The sequence below is a fragment of the Eretmochelys imbricata genome, chromosome 5 (assembly GCF_965152235.1).
Source record: "Eretmochelys imbricata isolate rEreImb1 chromosome 5, rEreImb1.hap1, whole genome shotgun sequence".
NCBI classification, from domain to species: Eukaryota; Metazoa; Chordata; order Testudines; family Cheloniidae; genus Eretmochelys; species Eretmochelys imbricata.
In genome coordinates, this window is record NC_135576.1 from 1,544,815 (window position 1) to 1,562,799 (window position 17,985).

Below are 17,985 nucleotides of genomic sequence, written 5' to 3' on the forward strand. Positions count from 1 at the left end.
GTCCCAGCCAGCCCCCAAACTGAAACTCCCCCCAGCACCTCCTCCTCTGGGCTTTCCCGGGCCAGGAGGTCACCTGATTCCTTTGTTCTCCAACCTTTTAGATCTCACCTTGCAGGGGGGAAGGGCCCAGGCCACCAGTGGCCAGGAAACAGGGTGTCGGCCATTGTCTGTGTCCAGACCCCTGCACACACCTGCCCTCTAGGGCTCTGCAATGATCATACACCCTTACCCCACCACCTAGATACTTAAGAACTGCCTAGGGGAAACTGAGGCACCCCCACAATATTTAGAGGAAACATTAAGAACAGTCCCGCTTCGTCACATCCCTCAGCCCCCATCTGGCTAACCCCATTCCCCTGCCCGGTTCAGTTCCCCCATCACCCCTCAGCCCCTATCTAGCTAACCCCTCCCTGCCCCTTTCAGTTTCTTCCCTCCCCCTCAGCCCCCATCTGGCTAACCCCATTCCCCTGCCCCGTTCAGTTCCCCCATTCCCCCCTCAGCCTCCACCTGGCTAATCCCTCCTCTGTCGCATTCAGTTCCCCCTCAGCCCCCATCTGGCTAACCCCTCCTCTGCCCCGTTCAGTTCCCCCATTCCCCCCTCAGCCCCCGCCTGGCAAACCCCATTCCCCTGCCCCGTTCAGTTCCCCCATTCCCCCTCAGCCTCCACCTGGCTAACCCCTTCCCACCCCGTTCAGTTCCCCCATTCCCCCTCAGCCCCCACCTGCCTAACCCCTCCCCACCCCGTTCAGTTCCCCCATTCCCCCCTCAGCCCCCATCTGGCTAACCCCTCCCCGCCCCGTTCAGTTCCCCCATTCCCCCCTCAGCCCCGCCTGGCTAACCCCTCCCCGCCCCGTTCAGTTCCCCCTCAGCCCCGCCTGGCTAACCCCTCCCCGCCCCGTTCAGTTCCCCCTCAGCCCCCGCCTGGCTAACCCCTCCCCACCCCGTTCAGTTCCCCCTCAGCCCCCGCCTGGCTAACCCCTCCCCGCCCCGTTCAGTTCCCCCATTCCCCCCTCAGCCCCGCCTGGCTAACCCCTCCCCGCCCCGTTCAGTTCCCCCTCAGCCCCCGCCTGGCTAACCCCTCCCCACCCCGTTCAGTTCCCCCTCAGCCCCCGCCTGGCTAACCCCTCCCCGCCCCGTTCAGTTCCCCCATTCCCCCCTCAGCCCCCACCTGGCTAACCCCTCCCCGCCCCGTTCAGTTCCCCCATTCCCCCCTCAGCCCCCGCCTGGCTAACCCCTCCCCGCCCCGTTCAGTTCCCCCTCAGCCCCCACCTGCCTAACCCCTCCCCGCCCCGTTCAGTTCCCCCTCAGCCCCCATCTGGCTAACCCCTCCCCGCCCCGTTCAGTTCCCCCTCAGCCCCCGCCTGGCTAACCCCTCCCCGCCCTGTTCAGTTCCCCCTCAGCCCCCGCCTGGCTAACCCCTCCCCGCCCCGTTCAGTTCCCCCTCAGCCCCCACCTGCCTAACCCCTCCCCGCCCCGTTCAGTTCCCCCTCAGCCCCCATCTGGCTAACCCCTCCCCGCCCCGTTCAGTTCCCCCTCAGCCCCCGCCTGGCTAACCCCTCCCCGCCCTGTTCAGTTCCCCCTCAGCCCCCGCCTGGCTAACCCCTCCCCGCCCCGTTCAGTTCCCCCTCAGCCCCCGCCTGGCTAACCCCTCCCCGCCCCGTTCAGTTCCCCCTCAGCCCCCATCTGGCTAACCCCTCCCCACCCCGTTCAGTTCCCCCTCAGCCCCCGCCTGGCTAACCCCTCCCCGCCCCGTTCAGTTCCCCCTCAGCCCCCACCTGGCTAACCCCTCCCCGCCCCATTCAGTTCCCCCTCAGCCCCCGCCTGGCTAACCCCTCCCCGCCCCGTTCAGTTCCCCCTCAGCCCCCATCTGGCTAACCCCTCCCCACCCCGTTCAGTTCCCCCTCAGCCCCCGCCTGGCTAACCCCTCCCCGCCCCGTTCAGTTCCCCCTCAGCCCCCACCTGGCTAACCCCTCCCCGCCCCGTTCAGTTCCCCCTCAGCCCCCATCTGGCTAACCCCTCCCCACCCCGTTCAGTTCCCCCTCAGCCCCCGCCTGGCTAACCCCTCCCCACCCCGTTCAGTTCCCCCTCAGCCCCCACCTGGCTAACCCCTCCCTTGCAGGGAGTATCAGATCATTGTGTCTGCGATGCAGAATGGCAGCGAAGCGGACGCCTGCTGCTCACCAGATCTGCAGCCCTTCAACTCCAGCCTGGAGCGCGACATGTACCTGGCTGCCGTGCTCCCCGCGCACAACCTCACAGGCCCGACTGACTTTGTGCTGGGCGACGGGGCCCGTCACCATGGGTACTACAATGCTCCCCTCCGCCCCCACAGGAACTACACGGCTGTCGTCCGCGTCGTCAGCCGCTGGCACCAGGTAGCTCTCGATTCCCCTGGCACGCTGACCACTCCTCTGGGGTTCCCAGGCCAGGGGCCGCCCATGCTGCAGCGGGCAGGCTGGGAGGTGGCAGCTGAGGGCTGGGGTATCAGAGACGGGGAGGACCTGGCTGGCCACCCCATGCCCGTCTCCAAGCAGTGCAGCGGGATGGCCCCTGTGGGTGGGATACTGCTCCCGCCCCTTCGCACCGTGGATGCTGGGAACGGCCTGTTGGGCCACATCTAGTCCGTCCTTCGCCCACCCCACAAGCTCCATTGGTCCCTTTTGTTAGGATTTGTCCAGCCCAAAGCCAACACTCCTGAGATGGGGCTTCCAACATTTGCCCTTGGGAGCCCATCCACAGGCCGAGACATTGCAGGGAGTGTTATCTAATGGTTAGAGGAAGAGGCTGGCACCCAGGACTCCTGGGTTCTATTTCAGGCCATGCTGATGGTTTGCTGTGTGACCTGGGCAAAACTGAAGTAATAGAATTTATTTTCTCTAATTTGTCTTTAGGATTTTAGGGCATCAACCCCCGTAATATCCAGGTGCAAAGTCACTGAGCCCAGCTCTGCCTCGGTTTCCCCATCTGTAAAGTCAGGACAATATCTTATAGGAAGATGATAAGGGCTGTCGATTAATCGCAGTTAACTCACCCAATTAACTCAAAAATAGTTTTGGATGTTTTTCTACATTTTCAAATATATTGATTTCAATTACAACGCAGAATACAAAGTGTACACTGCTCACTTTATATTATTATTTTTTATTACAAATATTTGCACTGTAAAAATGATAAACAAAAGAAATTGTATTTTTCAGTTCACCTCCTACAAGCACTGTAGTGCCATCTCTTTATCATGAAAGCAACTTACAAATGTAGATATATTTTGTTACATAACTGGACTCAAAAACTAAACAATGCAAAACTTTAGAGCCTACAAGTCCACTCAGTCCCACTTCTTGTTCCACCAATCGCTCAGACAAACAAGTTTGTTTACATTTACGGGAAATAATGCTGCCTGCTTCTTATTTACAATGTCACCTGAAAGTGACAACAGGCGTTCGCATGGCACTTTTGTAGCCAGCATTGTAAGATACTTACATGCCAGATCTGCTAAACATTCGTGTGCCCCTTCATGCTTTGGCCACCATTCCAGAGGACATGCTTCCCTGCTGATGATGCTCGTTTAAAAAAAATGCATTAATTATATTTGTGACTGACTTCCTTGCGGGAGAATTGTATGTTCCCTGCTCTGTTTTATTTGCATTCTGCCATATATTTCATGTTGTAGCAGCCTGGGATGGTGACCCAGCACATGTTGTTCATTTTAAGAACACTTTCACTGCAGACTTGACAAAACACAAAGAAGGTACCTGTCAAGGTTCCTCCCCCACTCTGAACTCTAGGGTACAGATGTGGGGACCTGCATGAAAAACCTCCTAAGCTTATCTTTACCAGCTTAGGTCAAAAACTTCCCCAAGGTACAAAATATTTCCCCCGTTGTCCTTGGACTGGCCGCTACCACCACCAAACTAATACTGGTTACTGGGGAAGAGCTGTTTGGACGCGTCCTTCCCCCCAAAATACTTCCCAAAACCTTGCACCCCACTTCCTGGACAAGGTTTGGTAAAAAGCCTCACCAATTTGCCTAGGTGACTACAGACCCAGACCCTTGGATCTTAAGAACAATGAACAATCCTCCCAACACTTGCACCCCCCCTTTCCTGGGAAATGTTGGATAAAAAGCCTCACCAATTTGCATAGGTGACCACAGACCCAAACCCTTGGTTCTGAGAACAATGAAAAAGCATTCAGTTTCTTACAAGAAGACTTTTAATAAAAATAGAAGTAAATAGAAATAAAGAAATCCCCCCTGTAAAATCAGGATGGTAGATATCTTGCAGGGTAATTAGATTCAAAAACATAGAGAACCCCTCTAGGCAAAACCTTAAGTTACAAAAAAGATACACAGACAGAAATAGTTATTCCATTCAGCACAGTTCTTTTCTCAGCCATTTAAAGAAATCATAATCTAACACATACCTAGCTAGATTACTTACTAAAAGTTCTAAGACTCCATTCCTGGTCTATCCCTGGCCAAGCACAGCATACAGACAGACACAGACCCTTTGTTTCTCTCCCTCCTCCCAGCTTTTGAAAGTATCTTGTCTCCTCATTGGTCATTTTGGTCAGGTGCCAGCGAGGTTACCTTTAGCTTCTTAACCCTTTACAGGTGAGAGGAGCTTTCCCCTGGCCAGGAGAGATTTCAAAGGGGTTTACCCTTCCCTTTATATTTATGACAGTACCGGTGTGAGATTTCTAAAGACAGCTACAGCACTCGACCCAAGGTTTAAGAATCTGAAGTGCCTTCCAAAACCTGAAAGGGATGAGGTGTGGAGCATGCTTTCAGAAGTCTTAAAAGAGCAACACTCTGGTGCAGAAACTACAGAACCCAAACCACCACAAAAGAAAATCAACCTTCTGCTGGTGGCATCTGACTCAGATAATGAAAATGAACATACGTCAGTCCGCACTGCTTTGGATCGTTATCAAGCAGAACCCATCATCAGCATGGAAGCATGTCCCTGGAATGGTGGTTGAAGCATGAAGAGACATATGAATCTGGCAATTAGTGCAACTGGCACGTAAATGTTTGCAACGCCAGCTGTAACAGTGCCATGTGAATGTCTGTTCTCACTTTCAGGGGACATTGTAAACAAGAAGCAGGCAACATTATCTCCTGCAAATGTAAACAAACTTGTTTGTCTGACCGATTGGCTGAACAAGAAACAGGACTGACTGGACTTGTAGGCTCTAAAGTTTTATATTGTTTTATTTTTGAATGCAGTTATTTTTTGTACATAATTCTACATTTGTAAATTCAACTTTCATGACTACAGTATTTGTATGAGGTGAATTGAAAAATACTATTTCTTTCGTTTTTTTATGTGCAAATATTTGTAATAAAAATAAATCTAAAATGAGCAGTGACCACTTTGTATTCTGTGTTGTAATTGAAATCAATGTATTTGAAAATGTAGAAAACATCCAAAAATATTTAAATAAATGGTATTCTGTTGTTGTTTAACAGCGCGATTAACGGCTTGACAGCCCTAGAAATGATGTTTGTGAAGCACGCAGCGATCCGTGCCTGGAGCCCTTATCTCAGGGATCACAAGGCACTGATAGAAATGGCTAGTTTGGACTCATCCCTCTCTGTCTCTTCCATAGATGGAGAAATCCAGCTGTGTGCACTATGACTTCTCCGTCGGTAAGCAGCCCGTTGTGGCTTGGCTTTGACCCAGTGCCAGGGAGAAATCCCCTCCACACCCTTCCTTTTATTAGGAACTCTTGTTTACAGCTCAGTAGAACTTGCTTGGACCCCGACAAACGGGCTGTGCCATGCTGGGGGCAGACGGCTCAGCCCCGAACCTGAAAGAGGAGATCAGCGCCCCAGGGGTGGGTAGAGCCAGCCCCACCATGACACTTAGCCTGGGCACCCAGCAGTGTGGAAATCACCTGGAACCTGAGGGTCACTCAGCTGGGCACAAGGGGGCCGACTGCAGCCACCCTCACCTTGAACAGGGAGCTTCTGCCCGCAGCGACCAGTTGTTCCAGCATGCTGTGCTCAGGCTTGATCTGAGGGTCATAGCACAGAGACCACCCGTCCCAGCACTGGCTTCAGCCTGGCTGTGTGGTCCAAGGTGAAGCATTGCATGCTGGGTCACATGGCGCTGGGCGGTCCAGGGGACAGGGCACTGCACCAGCTCGCAGATTGAGCTGGGTTTAGACCCAGCTCTGCCGTGGACCATCTGTGTGACCTCGGGCAAATGACTTCACTTCTCTCCCCCTCCCCCTCGTCGTCCTTGTCTATTCCAGCGCAAGCGCTTCGGGGCAGGGGCTGCCTCCCTGCATGTCTGTGTGCAGCTCCCAGTGCAGCGGGGCCCGGAGCCTGGCTGGGCCCTCTGGGCACCACCATCAAAGGACACACACCCAGTCGCAAAGGGCTGGGAGTGGCCATATGGGTCACACGTGGGGTCCCTGCCCTAGCAGGTGCCAATGCTGTCCTGGGCACCTGGCTACGCTCTGTGCCTGGCTGATGTCCCATGGCAGCTGTGCCCTGTGCGTGCCGTGGTTCTGCCAGGGACCCGCAAGATGCAGGCTGGCTCAGCCAGGAGTCTGCCACGTGCCCACTGGTTCTGGTTCTGTTGCTTGCAGGAGAGGCCCAGGCTCCCCAGCGCGGGGGCCTGGCGGTGGCCGTGGCGGTGCCCGTGGTCCTGGTGCTGCTGGCCGCAGGGGCCCTGCTGCTGAGGTTCCTGCTCTCCAGGTCAGTGTGGCTGAGTGGGTCCCAGCCTGCCCGGCCTCCCGCTCCCTCCCCAGCCTCCCGCCTGCGGGTTTCTTCTGCCCTGGGAGGGGCTTTCCCAAACGGCTCACTGTGCCCACAACTCATCTGTGTAGCCCGCCCTGCCCCCGGCTTGCCTCGCCTGCCCCCGCCTTGCCTCGCCTGCCCCCCGCCTTGCCTAGCCTGCCCCCTTCCCACCCTGCCCCCGCCTTGCCTAGCCTGCCCCCTGCCCACCCTGCCCCCGCCTTGCCTAGCCTGCCCCCTTCCCACCCTGTCCCCGCCTTGCCTAGCCTGCCCCCCGCCTGCCCACCCTGCCCCCGCCTTGCCTAGCCTGCCCCCCGCCTGCCCACCCTGCCCCCGCCTTGCCTAGCCTGCCCCCCGCCTGCCCACCCTGCCCCTGCCTTGCCTAGCCTGCCCCCGCCTTGCCTAGCCTGCCCCCCGCCTTGCCTAGCCTGCCCCATGCCCACCCTGCCCCCGCCTTGCCTAGCCTGCCCCCTGCCCACCTTGCCACCACTTTGCCTAAGCTGCCCCCTGCCCAGCCTGCCCCCTGCCCAGCCTGCCCCTCGCCTGCCCTGGGCATTGTTACACCCACTGGCCCCTCTGGTTTCCGCAGGGGTTGGGAGCTCTCTGGGGCCGGCCGCGTCTCCTGCAGGCTGTGCCCGCACGAGGAGCTCGGCAAGGAATCCCTGCAGGCGCGGCTAGCGGCTCAGCTCCCCCCGCCGGGCCGGAGCCAGCCCTGGTGTAGACGGGTGTTGGGATTTCGACCTCTGACGCCTCCAGCTCTGTGCACAATGGGCCCAACTGCAGCACGGGCATTTGATGAGCAAGGGGCTTGGCAGGGTCTGTCCCTGTCCTCCACCACAGCCCCTGGGACTCCCAGCTGCCCAGCCCAGCACAGGGACCCCCGACGCCCCAGCATGGAGCTGTCACAAGGTGTAGAAAGCCAGCCGGGCCCTTTGCCCAGAGGCTCCCCCTCCCCCAGTGCTCCTTTTCAGCCGGGTGCATGGGGGGGCCGCAACGGCACCGTCCCATCAGCTCAGGACGTCCCTCCCGCTGTCCCCAGGAAACGCCAGGCTTCGGCGAGCTGCCCTGCCAAGGACACCGGGGAGGCGCTGTACACAGGTAGGAGCCATCCGCACCCACCGCGTCCCCTGCTCCTGGGCTCCACCCACGGGGCTGAGCTGCGTGGGGAAGGAGCGCGAGTCCCTCCCAGCCAGACTCGGTGTCACGGAGTCCCCGGGCGATGCTCTGGAACTGCTCCCCATGAAGCCAGTCAGGACGCTGGGGAAGTCTCCTTTCTGTGAGCAGCCTGTCTGCAGGACACACAGCTCACCCAGCTTCCCCCTTCCTGGGTCTGACCTCGGAGCATTCAGCATCCTCTGCCCCTCCGTGCACTTCCCACACCGAGTCCACCCAGACGGGCTCCTGGGGAAGCCAGAGGGTCCTGCCCCCCAACTCCGCAGTCAGACGTGACTCTCAGCCAGCCAGTAAAACAGAGGTTTATTAGACGACAGGAACATGGTCTAACACAGAGCTTGCAGGTGCAGAAAACAGGACCCCTCAGCTGGGTCCATTTTGGGGGGCAGTGAGCCAGACAACCCCGTCTGCCCTTCACTCCATGTCTCCAGCCAGCCCCAAACTGAAACTCCCTCCAGCCCCTCCTCCTCTGGGCTTCGTCCCCTTCCCGGGCCAGGAGGTCACCTGATTCCTTTGTTCTCCAACCCTTTAGCTCTCACCTTGCAGGGGAGAAGGGCCCAGGCCATCAGTTGCCAGGAAACAGGGTGTTGGCCATTCTCTGTATCCAGACCCCTGCACACACCCGCCCTCTAGGGCTCTGCAATGATCATACACCCTTACCCCACCACCTCGACACTTAAGAACTGCCATGGGGAAACTGAGGCACCACCACACTATTCAGAGGAAACATTAAGAACAGTCCCACTTTGTCACATCTCTCCCCCCTTTGAGATCGAACTGAGCAGGGTCACTTTAGCTGGTGGCCTGGGGAAGTTCGAAGCCACCAACGTTCCCATGGATGCCCCAGCATCTCTCCCATTCCTTGGTAGGAGTTACACCAGGCCCTTCCAGTTTCACGCCCTCCCTTAGGTCGGGGGTGATCGATAGCACTCGTAGGCCGCATGTGGGAAGGTTTATGCGGCCCGTGCCCTTTGGCCACCCCAAAACCCAGAGGGTCAAACTGGGATTGGGTCTTCTCCCCAACAAGCTGGCCAAACACAGCCACTTGGTTATAGGACTGTTTAACTTTCTTAACAGCTTTCACTTCATCTGAGACCTTCTCAAAGCTCTCCACCCTGGATCCTTCAACAGGAAAGTCAGTGGATCCATTCACAACAGAAAATTTCTGGCTGTTAGGAACTGAAACTTTCTTGATTAAATCACTTTCACACCCTTCAGTTGCAGTAAACTGCTTGCAAAGACTCCATGAGGATTCCTTTCCCGAGGGCTTTTCTATGCAACAATTCACCCCTCACAGAAATTCTGCTCTTACGCTCTTCACCTAGGGCTTGCTCTAGAGGAACATTTTCCTGAGCAATAACAGACTCTTTCTGGGTCTCCCTTACATCCAGAATCATCTCTAGCCCATCCGGCAGATTCCTACACAATCCCCTTTCAGTCAAACTGACAGACTTCTGAGATAAAAGGTGAGAAGCATTCTCCTTCCCTTTGCCATACACAAGTTCAGGAATCTTTTCCTTCTTGCTACAGGTTTCCACACCCTCAGTCGGTAACACAATCACATCATCTTCATGCTCTCCTTGTGCCCTGGCTAGGATCTCACCCTGATTAGACAGAGTTGCGACACCCTTTCCCAACAACACACTAGCAACAGGCAAAATACAAGCACCAGAATTGTCTGGTCTCTGGGATTTTACATAGACACTAACTGGATGCAACCTAGTTACGGTGCCATTCTTCCGAGCAGACACAAACTTAGGACCCTTCCTTTCCTGGGCTTTAGCTGAATCCAGAACCAGCTCTGAGACAACTGCACGACCCTCAACCATCACAGGCTGAAAGGCCCCTTCTGTCTGCTCCACAGACAAAGGAGAGCCCGACACACTTTCTCCTTTCCCAGACACACAGCTTGGGACCTCTCTCCCCTTGTCCCAGCACACAAGGCTGGTCACAAACAACTGCTTGGAGATCGGCGTAGCTCCCTCCACAGGCAAGTCAATACCCCTGACAGAGACAGACACATTTCCTTCCCTGTCCCAATTCTCCACCCAGCTAACTGGTAAGGTCCAGGGACACTCATCTTCCGCTCTCCTCGCCTTCCCACCCTGCTGACTAGACACAGCCATCAGCTCACGAGGCTGCCTAGGCTCATCCAAACTTTCCTTACCAAGCACCTTGCCACTCCCCACAGATCCCCTGCCCTGCCTGTGTCTCCCCCAACTCAGCTGGGGTCTCAGCTCCCCCTGTGCTCAGCGCTGCCCTTGCTGTCCCAGTGGGGGCAGGCAGCAAGCTCTCTGCTCTCCTTACAGCATCAGAGCCAGCATGAGCCCCCTCTTCGGTGTGCAAGGGGGGTGGGGAGCCCCAGGGGTCTGGTTACAGGCAGGCAGGTATCCTGAGCTTAGCAGCTCCTCCCCGCTGCCAGCCAGGTCATCTGCATTTTCACTGGCCATTTCCCTCTCCACCGATTGGTTCCCTGGATTCAAATTCAAACCCTTGGCAGTTACAGGAGCAGGGCCTGGATCCTGTCCCAAAAAGACACTATCACCCCACAACAGGGTCTCGCAGCTGGTATCCTGGAGAACCCCAATGACCAGCCAGCCCCACTCCTCCTGGGTCTGCACAGGGATCTGGGCCATAGGCAGGGCGAGGGGCTTTGTCCCTGGGACCCTCACCCAGCTCACACAGCCCCTCCGCATCTGAGGCTGCACCACCCAGGGCCTGACACCAGTTCTCTCTGTCCCAGGATCTCGCCACCCCAGGAAAGTCTCCCCATTGACCATCACCTTCCGCTCCCACTGTGGGTCCGAGGGGCCCGACCCCAGGAGACTCCACACAGACCTATAGGTCGGGGTCAGGAGTGGGAGCCTGTCCACCTCCCCACCCATCTGGCTGATGGAGTCTGTGGCCTTGGGACTCAGTAAGGGAGCTAGACACCGGGGCTTTTCCGCAGGGTCCCCCTGGTTCAAATCTCCAGCCTGCTCAAAGGCAGTGAGGTGGGCATCCACACCCCCCCGCTCCTTAACCAGAGGCAGCAATTTAGTCTCAAGGTTCCCTGCGGAACTGGCCCCCCGGGGTCTATCCCCACTCACCCCGGGGAGGTCCCCTAGGCCTCTCCGCTCCCCCACCGCCAGTTCATGCTTCTGCTGCTTCTGCAGCTCTTTCTCGGGCTCTCGCTGTCTCCCACAGTCCTCTGGCTCTCTCGGACTCAGCTCCAATCCTGTCTATCTCCGATCCCCGGATGGGGAACCCTATCGTGAAGACCCCCGTCTGGTCGGGGACAGGAGTCTTGGGGATGCCTGGCTCCCACTCCAGCTGCTCCCAGATCCTGCTATAGCCCCATTTGGGGTCAGGAATCTGTTCCTTAGAGCGGTCATCCTCCTCCAGCTGCACGATGAACTGTGCCTTGGTGAACTTTCCAATGCGCAACCCTCTCTTTTTGCACAGGGTTACAATGTCCTTCTTAAGGAGACGGTGACAGGCCGTCACTCCGCTCTTCCCAAGTTGTTGTGGACTCACAGGCCTGTGTGCTCTCAGCTCCCCACGGTCTCCAGGGAGAACCCCTAGTGTGCCAGCCCTTCTCGAGGTCACCCCCTTTGCCAGGGTCGAGCTGCAGACTCCTCCGCCCCTGGGACCACTCGCTGCAATCCACAGGGGACCCTGTTACTGCAAAAGTCCTTCTCTCTCCCAGGGCCAAGCCGCAGGCTCCTCCGCCCGTGACCACCGCAGTCCCCAGGGGGATCCCGTTACTGCACAATCCTTCTTGCTGGTCACACACTCCCAGGTGTTAACCGCCCCCCAAAACCGCTCCTCTCTGAGCCTTCAGCACGCCTGGTCCTTGTCAATCCCCCTTTGTTTTACTGCTCCCCAGTCATTTACTGCAGGAAGCGCCGTCCATGGGGTGCAGTAGATCGCACCTCTGCCACCAGTTGTCACGGAGCGATGGTCTGAAACTGCTCCCTTCGAAGCCAGTCAGGACTCTGGAGGAGCCTTCTCTCTGGGAACAGAGTGTCCCCAGGGCAAGAAGCTCACATGGCTTCCACCTTCCTGGGTCTGACCTCGGAGCATTCAGCCTCCTCTGCCCCTCCGTGCGCTTCCCACAGCGAGTCCACCCAGGCGGGCTCCTGGGGAAGCCAGAGGGTCCTGCCCCCCAACTCTGCAGTCAGACGGGACTCTCAGCCAGCCAGTAAAACAGAGGTTTATTAGACGACAGGAACATGGTCTAACACAGAGCTTGTAGGTGCAGAGAACAGGACCCCTCAGCTGGGTCCATTTTGGGGGGCAGTGAGCCAGACAACCCCGTCTGCCCTTCACTCCATGTCCCAGCCAGCCCCAAACTGAAACTCCCTCCAGCCCCTCCTCCTCTGGGCTTTGTCCCTTTCCCGGGCCAGGAGGTCACCTGATTCCTTTGTTCTCCAACCCCTTTAGCTCTCACCTTGCAGGGGGGAAGGGCCAGGCCATCAGTTGCCAGGAAACAGGAAAGGAAACGGGGTGTCGGCCATTGTGACGCAGCAGGGAGCGGGGAGTGTTGACCTGGGAATGGGCCCTGGGGATGGGAGACCTGAGAGCCTGTCACCTGAGCCAGGAGGGGGAGGGGGAGGTAACACCTCTGCCCAGGAATGTGAAGACAGGTTGCAGGAGGGAGCCTGCTGGGGGGGTTTAGTTTCAGTTTGGGGCTGGGTGGAGGAACGCAGGGCTGGGGTCTACGCTCCCTGCTCCCCCAGAAGGACTTGACTGACGTGTCCTGGTGTACCCACAAGCTCTGTTTGAGACGGTTTTCCTGTGGTCCAATAAACCTTCCGTTTTACTGGCTGGCTGAGAGTCTCAGTGAATCCCAGGAGGAGGGGTGCAGGGCCTGGACTCCCCCACACTCTGTGACAGCCATTCTCTGTGTCCAGACCCCTGCACACACCTGCCCTCTAGGGCTCTGCAAGGATCATACACCCTTATCCCACCACCTAGATACTTAAGAACTGCCTAGGGGAAACTGAGGCACCCCCACACTATTCGGAGGAAACATTGAGAACAGTCCTGCTTCATCACACCTCCCACCTGCCCTGAGCCGGGAGTCCAGCCCCCCATAAGGAGGGGGAGTCAGGGGAGGTTACAGCTACCCCTGAGCCATCTGGCGCTGGCCGGTGCCCTAAGGAGCAGCTCCGGAGCATGTCAGCCGCGGTGCGGCTCCGTCAGCCTGCCTGAGCTCTCCCGGCTCCTGCCCCAGGATTTAGTAACATGGGGCTCCTCGGGAGGAGCTCTTCCAAGGTCGTTCCCACCCCTCCCCGGGGGGAGCTCTGCCAGGGGTATTCCCACCCCACACCTCTCTGGAGGGACCTTTGCCCAGCCCCGGGGCTCAGATTCCTGCCTCGGGCCAGGGTCTCCACAGCCCTCCTCCCTGAGCCCTGGCTGGTGTCGCCAGCCCGCTGCACCCAGGGTCTATTGCGGGCTCTTCCCTGAAGTTCCCTGCTCCAGGCTTCCTGACTGAGCGTTATAACCCACAGTGCATGGTCCCCTGGCTTCGGTGCCTGGCCCCGGTGCCAGCTGGGTCTGGGTATCCTTCCCTGAACTACCTGCTTAGGGGCCAGGCCTTGGAGCAGGGTGGGCTGGCCCGGGCCTCCTCCTGCCCCGACAGGGGACAGTCTGCCCTGGTCCGCCGGATTACTGGGCGTGGGTGGTGGCTAAGGGCCAGACCCAGGCCGCAGATCCTCTGAAGACCCCTGTACCCTGCTGCATCTGGAGGGCACCTGCTGGAGCATGCCCTGGCAGCACATGGCTAACGCTGACTAGCACTTGGCCACCCTCGGCGCCTCTCCCTGGGGCAGGTGGCTGGTCGATGCTCCTGGCAGGAGCTCTGGGCGTCTCCACTGGGCCGGGAGCTGGCTGCCAGGGTCGCTGTACTCCAGGCAGCTCCTCTCCCCAGGCTTCTCCCAGTGCCACCGGCATTAGCTCCCAGGAACACCAGGGACCATGGGGAGCAGGGTGATGCCCCCCACCCCCCCAAGGATGGGCACCAGCCACACGCTGCCACCGAATCTCGCCTCTCCTGTCTGCGTCCTGCTCCGGCCCCCTCCTGCCCGCTCAGCGCAGTGAGCGTGCTTCTGCGTCTCCCACCCCCAGAGCTCCAGCCCCGGGACACGCCAGACATTTACTGCACGATCCAGACGCCGGCACGCGGAGCTGCAGGTAGGACCGGCAGGCATGCTGCACCCAGGGCCCCGCCTGCAGGGTCCCCAGCTGTCGGGGGTTGGGGGATGGGTGCCGACTACGACTCTGCTGGTCCCACTAAGTGCCCCAAGTCCCAGATCATCCCCCGCTGCCCCACACGTGGCAGAGACACGGTGCAGCACCATGCTGCAAGGAGTCCCCCCTTTGGGCTCCGCGAGTGGGGCCAGGGCAGGGCGCGGGGTGGAGACGAGGCCCTGTATTTACCTGAACAGCTGTAGTGGGGAGGAGGGCTGTGCAGGTGTGAGGCTCCCCAGGAGTCCCGTCCAGGGGGACTCGCTGCAGGGAGCTCCTGGGGTGACCAGGACAGGTGCCTGGTGGGAGACGCTGGCCCAGAGTCGTCTAACTTCATCCAGAGCCGTTCCGCGGTGACTCCGTGACACCCAAACCTGGCTCTGCACACGCAGCCCCCAGCACGGCTGCCCGTTGCAGAGCAGCGCCTGGACCCCGCTCCCCTCGGCACCGTTGGCAGAGCAGCCGGGGCCCACCCCGGGGATCGGAGAATGAACAGAGGCTCCTGAGCTCCAGGGGATGGGGAGGTTCTGCTCGCCCTGAAGGGCCCACAGCTCAGTGCTGGTGCTTCCTCACACCAGGCCGGGCACCGAGGAACACGTCTGAGTAAAGAGAGGAAATGCAGGAGCTGAGGGATCTGGGAAGGGGCTACGGGGCCTTTCCCCTCCAGGGCGCTGGCCCCAGCTGTGTGCCCACTTCCTCACCAGCCAGCCCCTTGCGCCACTGTACACCCTGTGCAGAGGGGCAGGAAACGCTGCCACATCCCCGGGCCCAGGCGGTGCCAAAGCAGGCCCCAGCCCCTCTTTGCCAGAGCCAGCCCATGGGGAAGGGCTGCTGCCCTTGCAGCAGGAGGTCCCAGCTCCGGCTGGGCAGTTCCCGCCCCTGCCAGCAGCAATGACCGTGTCTGGCCGTCTGCTGCAGTGTCATGCTGCCGAGCGCGAGAGGCCGGCCTCTCGTGTGGCTGCACCCAGGCTACGGCGCCCGGTGCAGGGACCGGCTACTGGGGCGAGCTGGGGGCAGTCAGGAGAAGCAGCGAGATGCCCGGGGAGCTGGAGCGATGGCTAACGGAGTGAGAGGGACCCAGCGTGTGCGAAGGGGAGGTGTCAGAACCGCTACCGCTGCCCGTCTGGCTGGCCGTAGCGACAACGCTTGACAGCAAACCCCCCCCCCGCCCCCATGCACAACCCCAACCCTTCGCTGCCCCTGGAGCTCGAGCCCATGAGGTTCCACAGGCCCATCCCGCCAGGCGGGCGTCTCGCGTGGGAGCGTTGACTGCGCTAAGGTTCAAACACACCGTTCCCTGGTCCTGTCTGGGGATCCCCCCGCTGTGAGCTCCTCCCTCCACAGCTTCCATAAGTCACTTGTGGGGCAGCCTCCCGTCTCTCTTGGGCCAGCTCCTGAGCAGCCCTGCCGGCCCCAGGCAAGGCTAACTGCCCCTTTTCCTGGGCCGGGTGCCCTGTTGTCTCCCGTGCGCTAACGCGGGGCCAGGGCTGCGCATGGGAGCTGTGGGCGTTAACCCAACTAGCAAGAGCTTGCTATGAGACCCAGAAAAGTGAATGTCAAATGGGGCAAATCCCCGTTACCCCAAGAAATCCAACGCCCCCCCCCTTCACTCAACCCCTGCGTCGGGCTGTCTTGTGAATCAGCGCTCCAGCACTCCCTCTGGCTCGGCTCTTGGTCCTCCCCCGTCCTGTGTGCCCCCGGGGGAGTGTGAAATTAAAGGTACTGGATGTAATTGGGGTAGGAACTAGAGGGGATCTGTGTCTGGTGTCTCGTGCAGCGATTGGTGCACAAGCGCAGAGGTAGGAATTGTTCGGCACCCGAGGGGAAAAAACAATTACCTGGGTCTAGAAGGGACCTTCTGGCTCACTGAGCATCGAAGAATCTCAGCACCGAACCAGGGTGGAACTTTGGAGCATTAAAAGACACTGCTGAAAAGGGGGGTCCCAGGTGCTGGTCTGGGTGAATTCTGACCCACAGCCCAGGGAAGGAGCTGACCCTCCCGGCAACAAGACACAGCGAGGAGAGTCGTTACCCACCGACACCTTCCACTGCACCCACGCGAAGCAGCAGAGAACCCGTGCGCTGAAAGCTGCACGCCAGCTGGTCAGTGCCCAGTGCAGAGCTTCCTCCTCCCGGCCCGGAGACAGGCTAGAGCCCTGCTGGCACTAGGCAGATCTCTGAGCTTTGCGGACGCCCTGCAGGGAGCCTCTCCCCTGCCCCAGCTCACAGGCCAAAGGACGGGTGGTGAGATTTCAGGTCAGAACTTGGATTTCTCTGGCTTGTTCCTAGCAATAACTGAAGGTTCACTTGTTCAGGCGACACTTTAGCAAGACCCCAAGCTGGATGTAGCTAAAGCCAGGTGTGGGCTCGCCCTGTAAGCCCAGGCAATGTGGCGCAAGAGAGCTTTAAACTGAGCTTTAATCGGCTGCTTTTGATGTTTAAACTTGTCCCATTTATACCAAGTTGTTCAAATGGCAGCGCCCAGCCTCTGGGCAGTGCCTGAAGACAAGTGCAACCTTAGTCCCTAGCGCGGCCTGGAAGCGTATTAATGCGTCTCAGCTTTGACAGAATTGATAACTAAGGACAATAAGGCAAGAAACAGGGCTCTGGGGGACTGGGTTTTCCTTGGAACAGCTGCTGCCCCAGCACTGGACCGTGTTCCTTGCTTACAAGACGACAGGCTGGGCTACACCCACAATGTGGGTTGAACTGAGGTGAAGCTGGTAAAGCGAGGACACCGTTCCACAAGGCAGCAGATCGGTGTGTGTTGCTGGTGTCCAGGAGACACGGGATCAGGCCTGTGAGTGTAACAGGGCAGGGTGTGTGAATTACCAGCCTGCAGAGGGAAAGCACAGGGCTCGCGGAGCCCAGAGTGGAGTGCTCGTGTTGACGGCAGCCGGGACTTTGGGAGAGTTTTCCTGGTGGGCATGGCCAGGGCTCCCTCTCACTGTGAGCAGTGGTACTGATTCCCCCCGGACACCTCGGCTACCCCTGAGAAGTCACAATGCACACGCACTCTGGCTCCAGATAAGTTACCACCCAAGTCCCTGGCTGGACAAAGTCTGGGATAACAGATTCAGAGCATCCAACCCACTCCCTGGAAATGAGCCCCAGAGGAAACCGTCTGCTTCAGCCAGCAGCGTGGGCTCCAGGGTACGGCGTGTCAGGAGTCCAGAGTGTCCCAGCCGGCACCACCAGGGCCCTTCTCATCTCTGCCAGTTTCCATGGCCCTGGCTCGCTCCCCAGGACACGGGCTTCTGCCCGGGCACAGAGCAGTACAGAGGTGCCACGAGAAGCAGCAGCAGCAGAAGGTTGCGACTCGAGAAGGTCCCGACTCGAGAAGGTCCCTCGCTCGCCTCTATTTGAAATTCCCATAGATTTTGAATGAGTCCAGGTAGCTCAGGGCTAACTCGTAGCAGAACGTGTATTGTTCCTGGGGAGAGAAGGCTGCACGTCAGCACCCCAGGTGACAGGCCCAGACCCACCCGCACATGCCCCTGCTCTCGCTCCTCGCTGTGCAGGGCTGGCTGCAGGTCTCGCAGCTCCTAGTGACCCATGCTCAGGTGTGTCCCCCCCCGCCAGATCTAGGGTCAGAAACCCAGCCTCCATCAGGAGCCCGGTCCCCAGCCGCAGCCTCCCTGAGCCAGCCGTGGCAGGAGCCCGGCCCCCAGCCGCAGCCTCCCCGAGCCTGAGCCTGCAGGAGCTCCCACTCCTGCCGTGCTGTCTTGGCTCTAACAGAGCCCATCACCGTAGCCTCTGACGTGAAGCACAATCCCAAGAGGCCGCAGGTCTCTCTCCCCCCGCCACGCCGAGGCAGCTGGGGCTGGGGTTTGTTT

At 59.0% G+C, this 17,985-nt stretch overlaps 2 protein-coding genes across 2 annotated transcripts in view; one reads left to right on the top strand and one right to left on the bottom strand.

Moving 5' to 3' along the window:
• LOC144264944 (uncharacterized) overlaps positions 1-15,219 on the top strand; it is a 60,495-nt gene extending 45,276 nt beyond the window's left edge. Inside the window, exons 11-17 of the mRNA XM_077816964.1 lie at positions 2,120-2,375; positions 5,611-5,650; positions 6,598-6,706; positions 7,335-7,413; positions 7,717-7,843; positions 14,030-14,095; positions 15,068-15,219. Coding sequence (XP_077673090.1) covers positions 2,120-2,375; positions 5,611-5,650; positions 6,598-6,706; positions 7,335-7,413; positions 7,717-7,843; positions 14,030-14,095; positions 15,068-15,219 — 829 coding nt within the window. The remainder of the gene's footprint in view (positions 1-2,119; positions 2,376-5,610; positions 5,651-6,597; positions 6,707-7,334; positions 7,414-7,716; positions 7,844-14,029; positions 14,096-15,067) is intronic.
• Positions 15,220-16,549: 1,330 nt separating this feature from the next.
• LOC144265439 (receptor-type tyrosine-protein phosphatase kappa-like) overlaps positions 16,550-17,985 on the bottom strand; it is a 92,800-nt gene continuing 91,364 nt past the window's right edge. Inside the window, exon 30 of the mRNA XM_077818078.1 lies at positions 16,550-17,582. Within this exon, the coding sequence (XP_077674204.1) occupies positions 17,508-17,582 (75 nt within the window). The 3' untranslated portion in view covers positions 16,550-17,507. The remainder of the gene's footprint in view (positions 17,583-17,985) is intronic.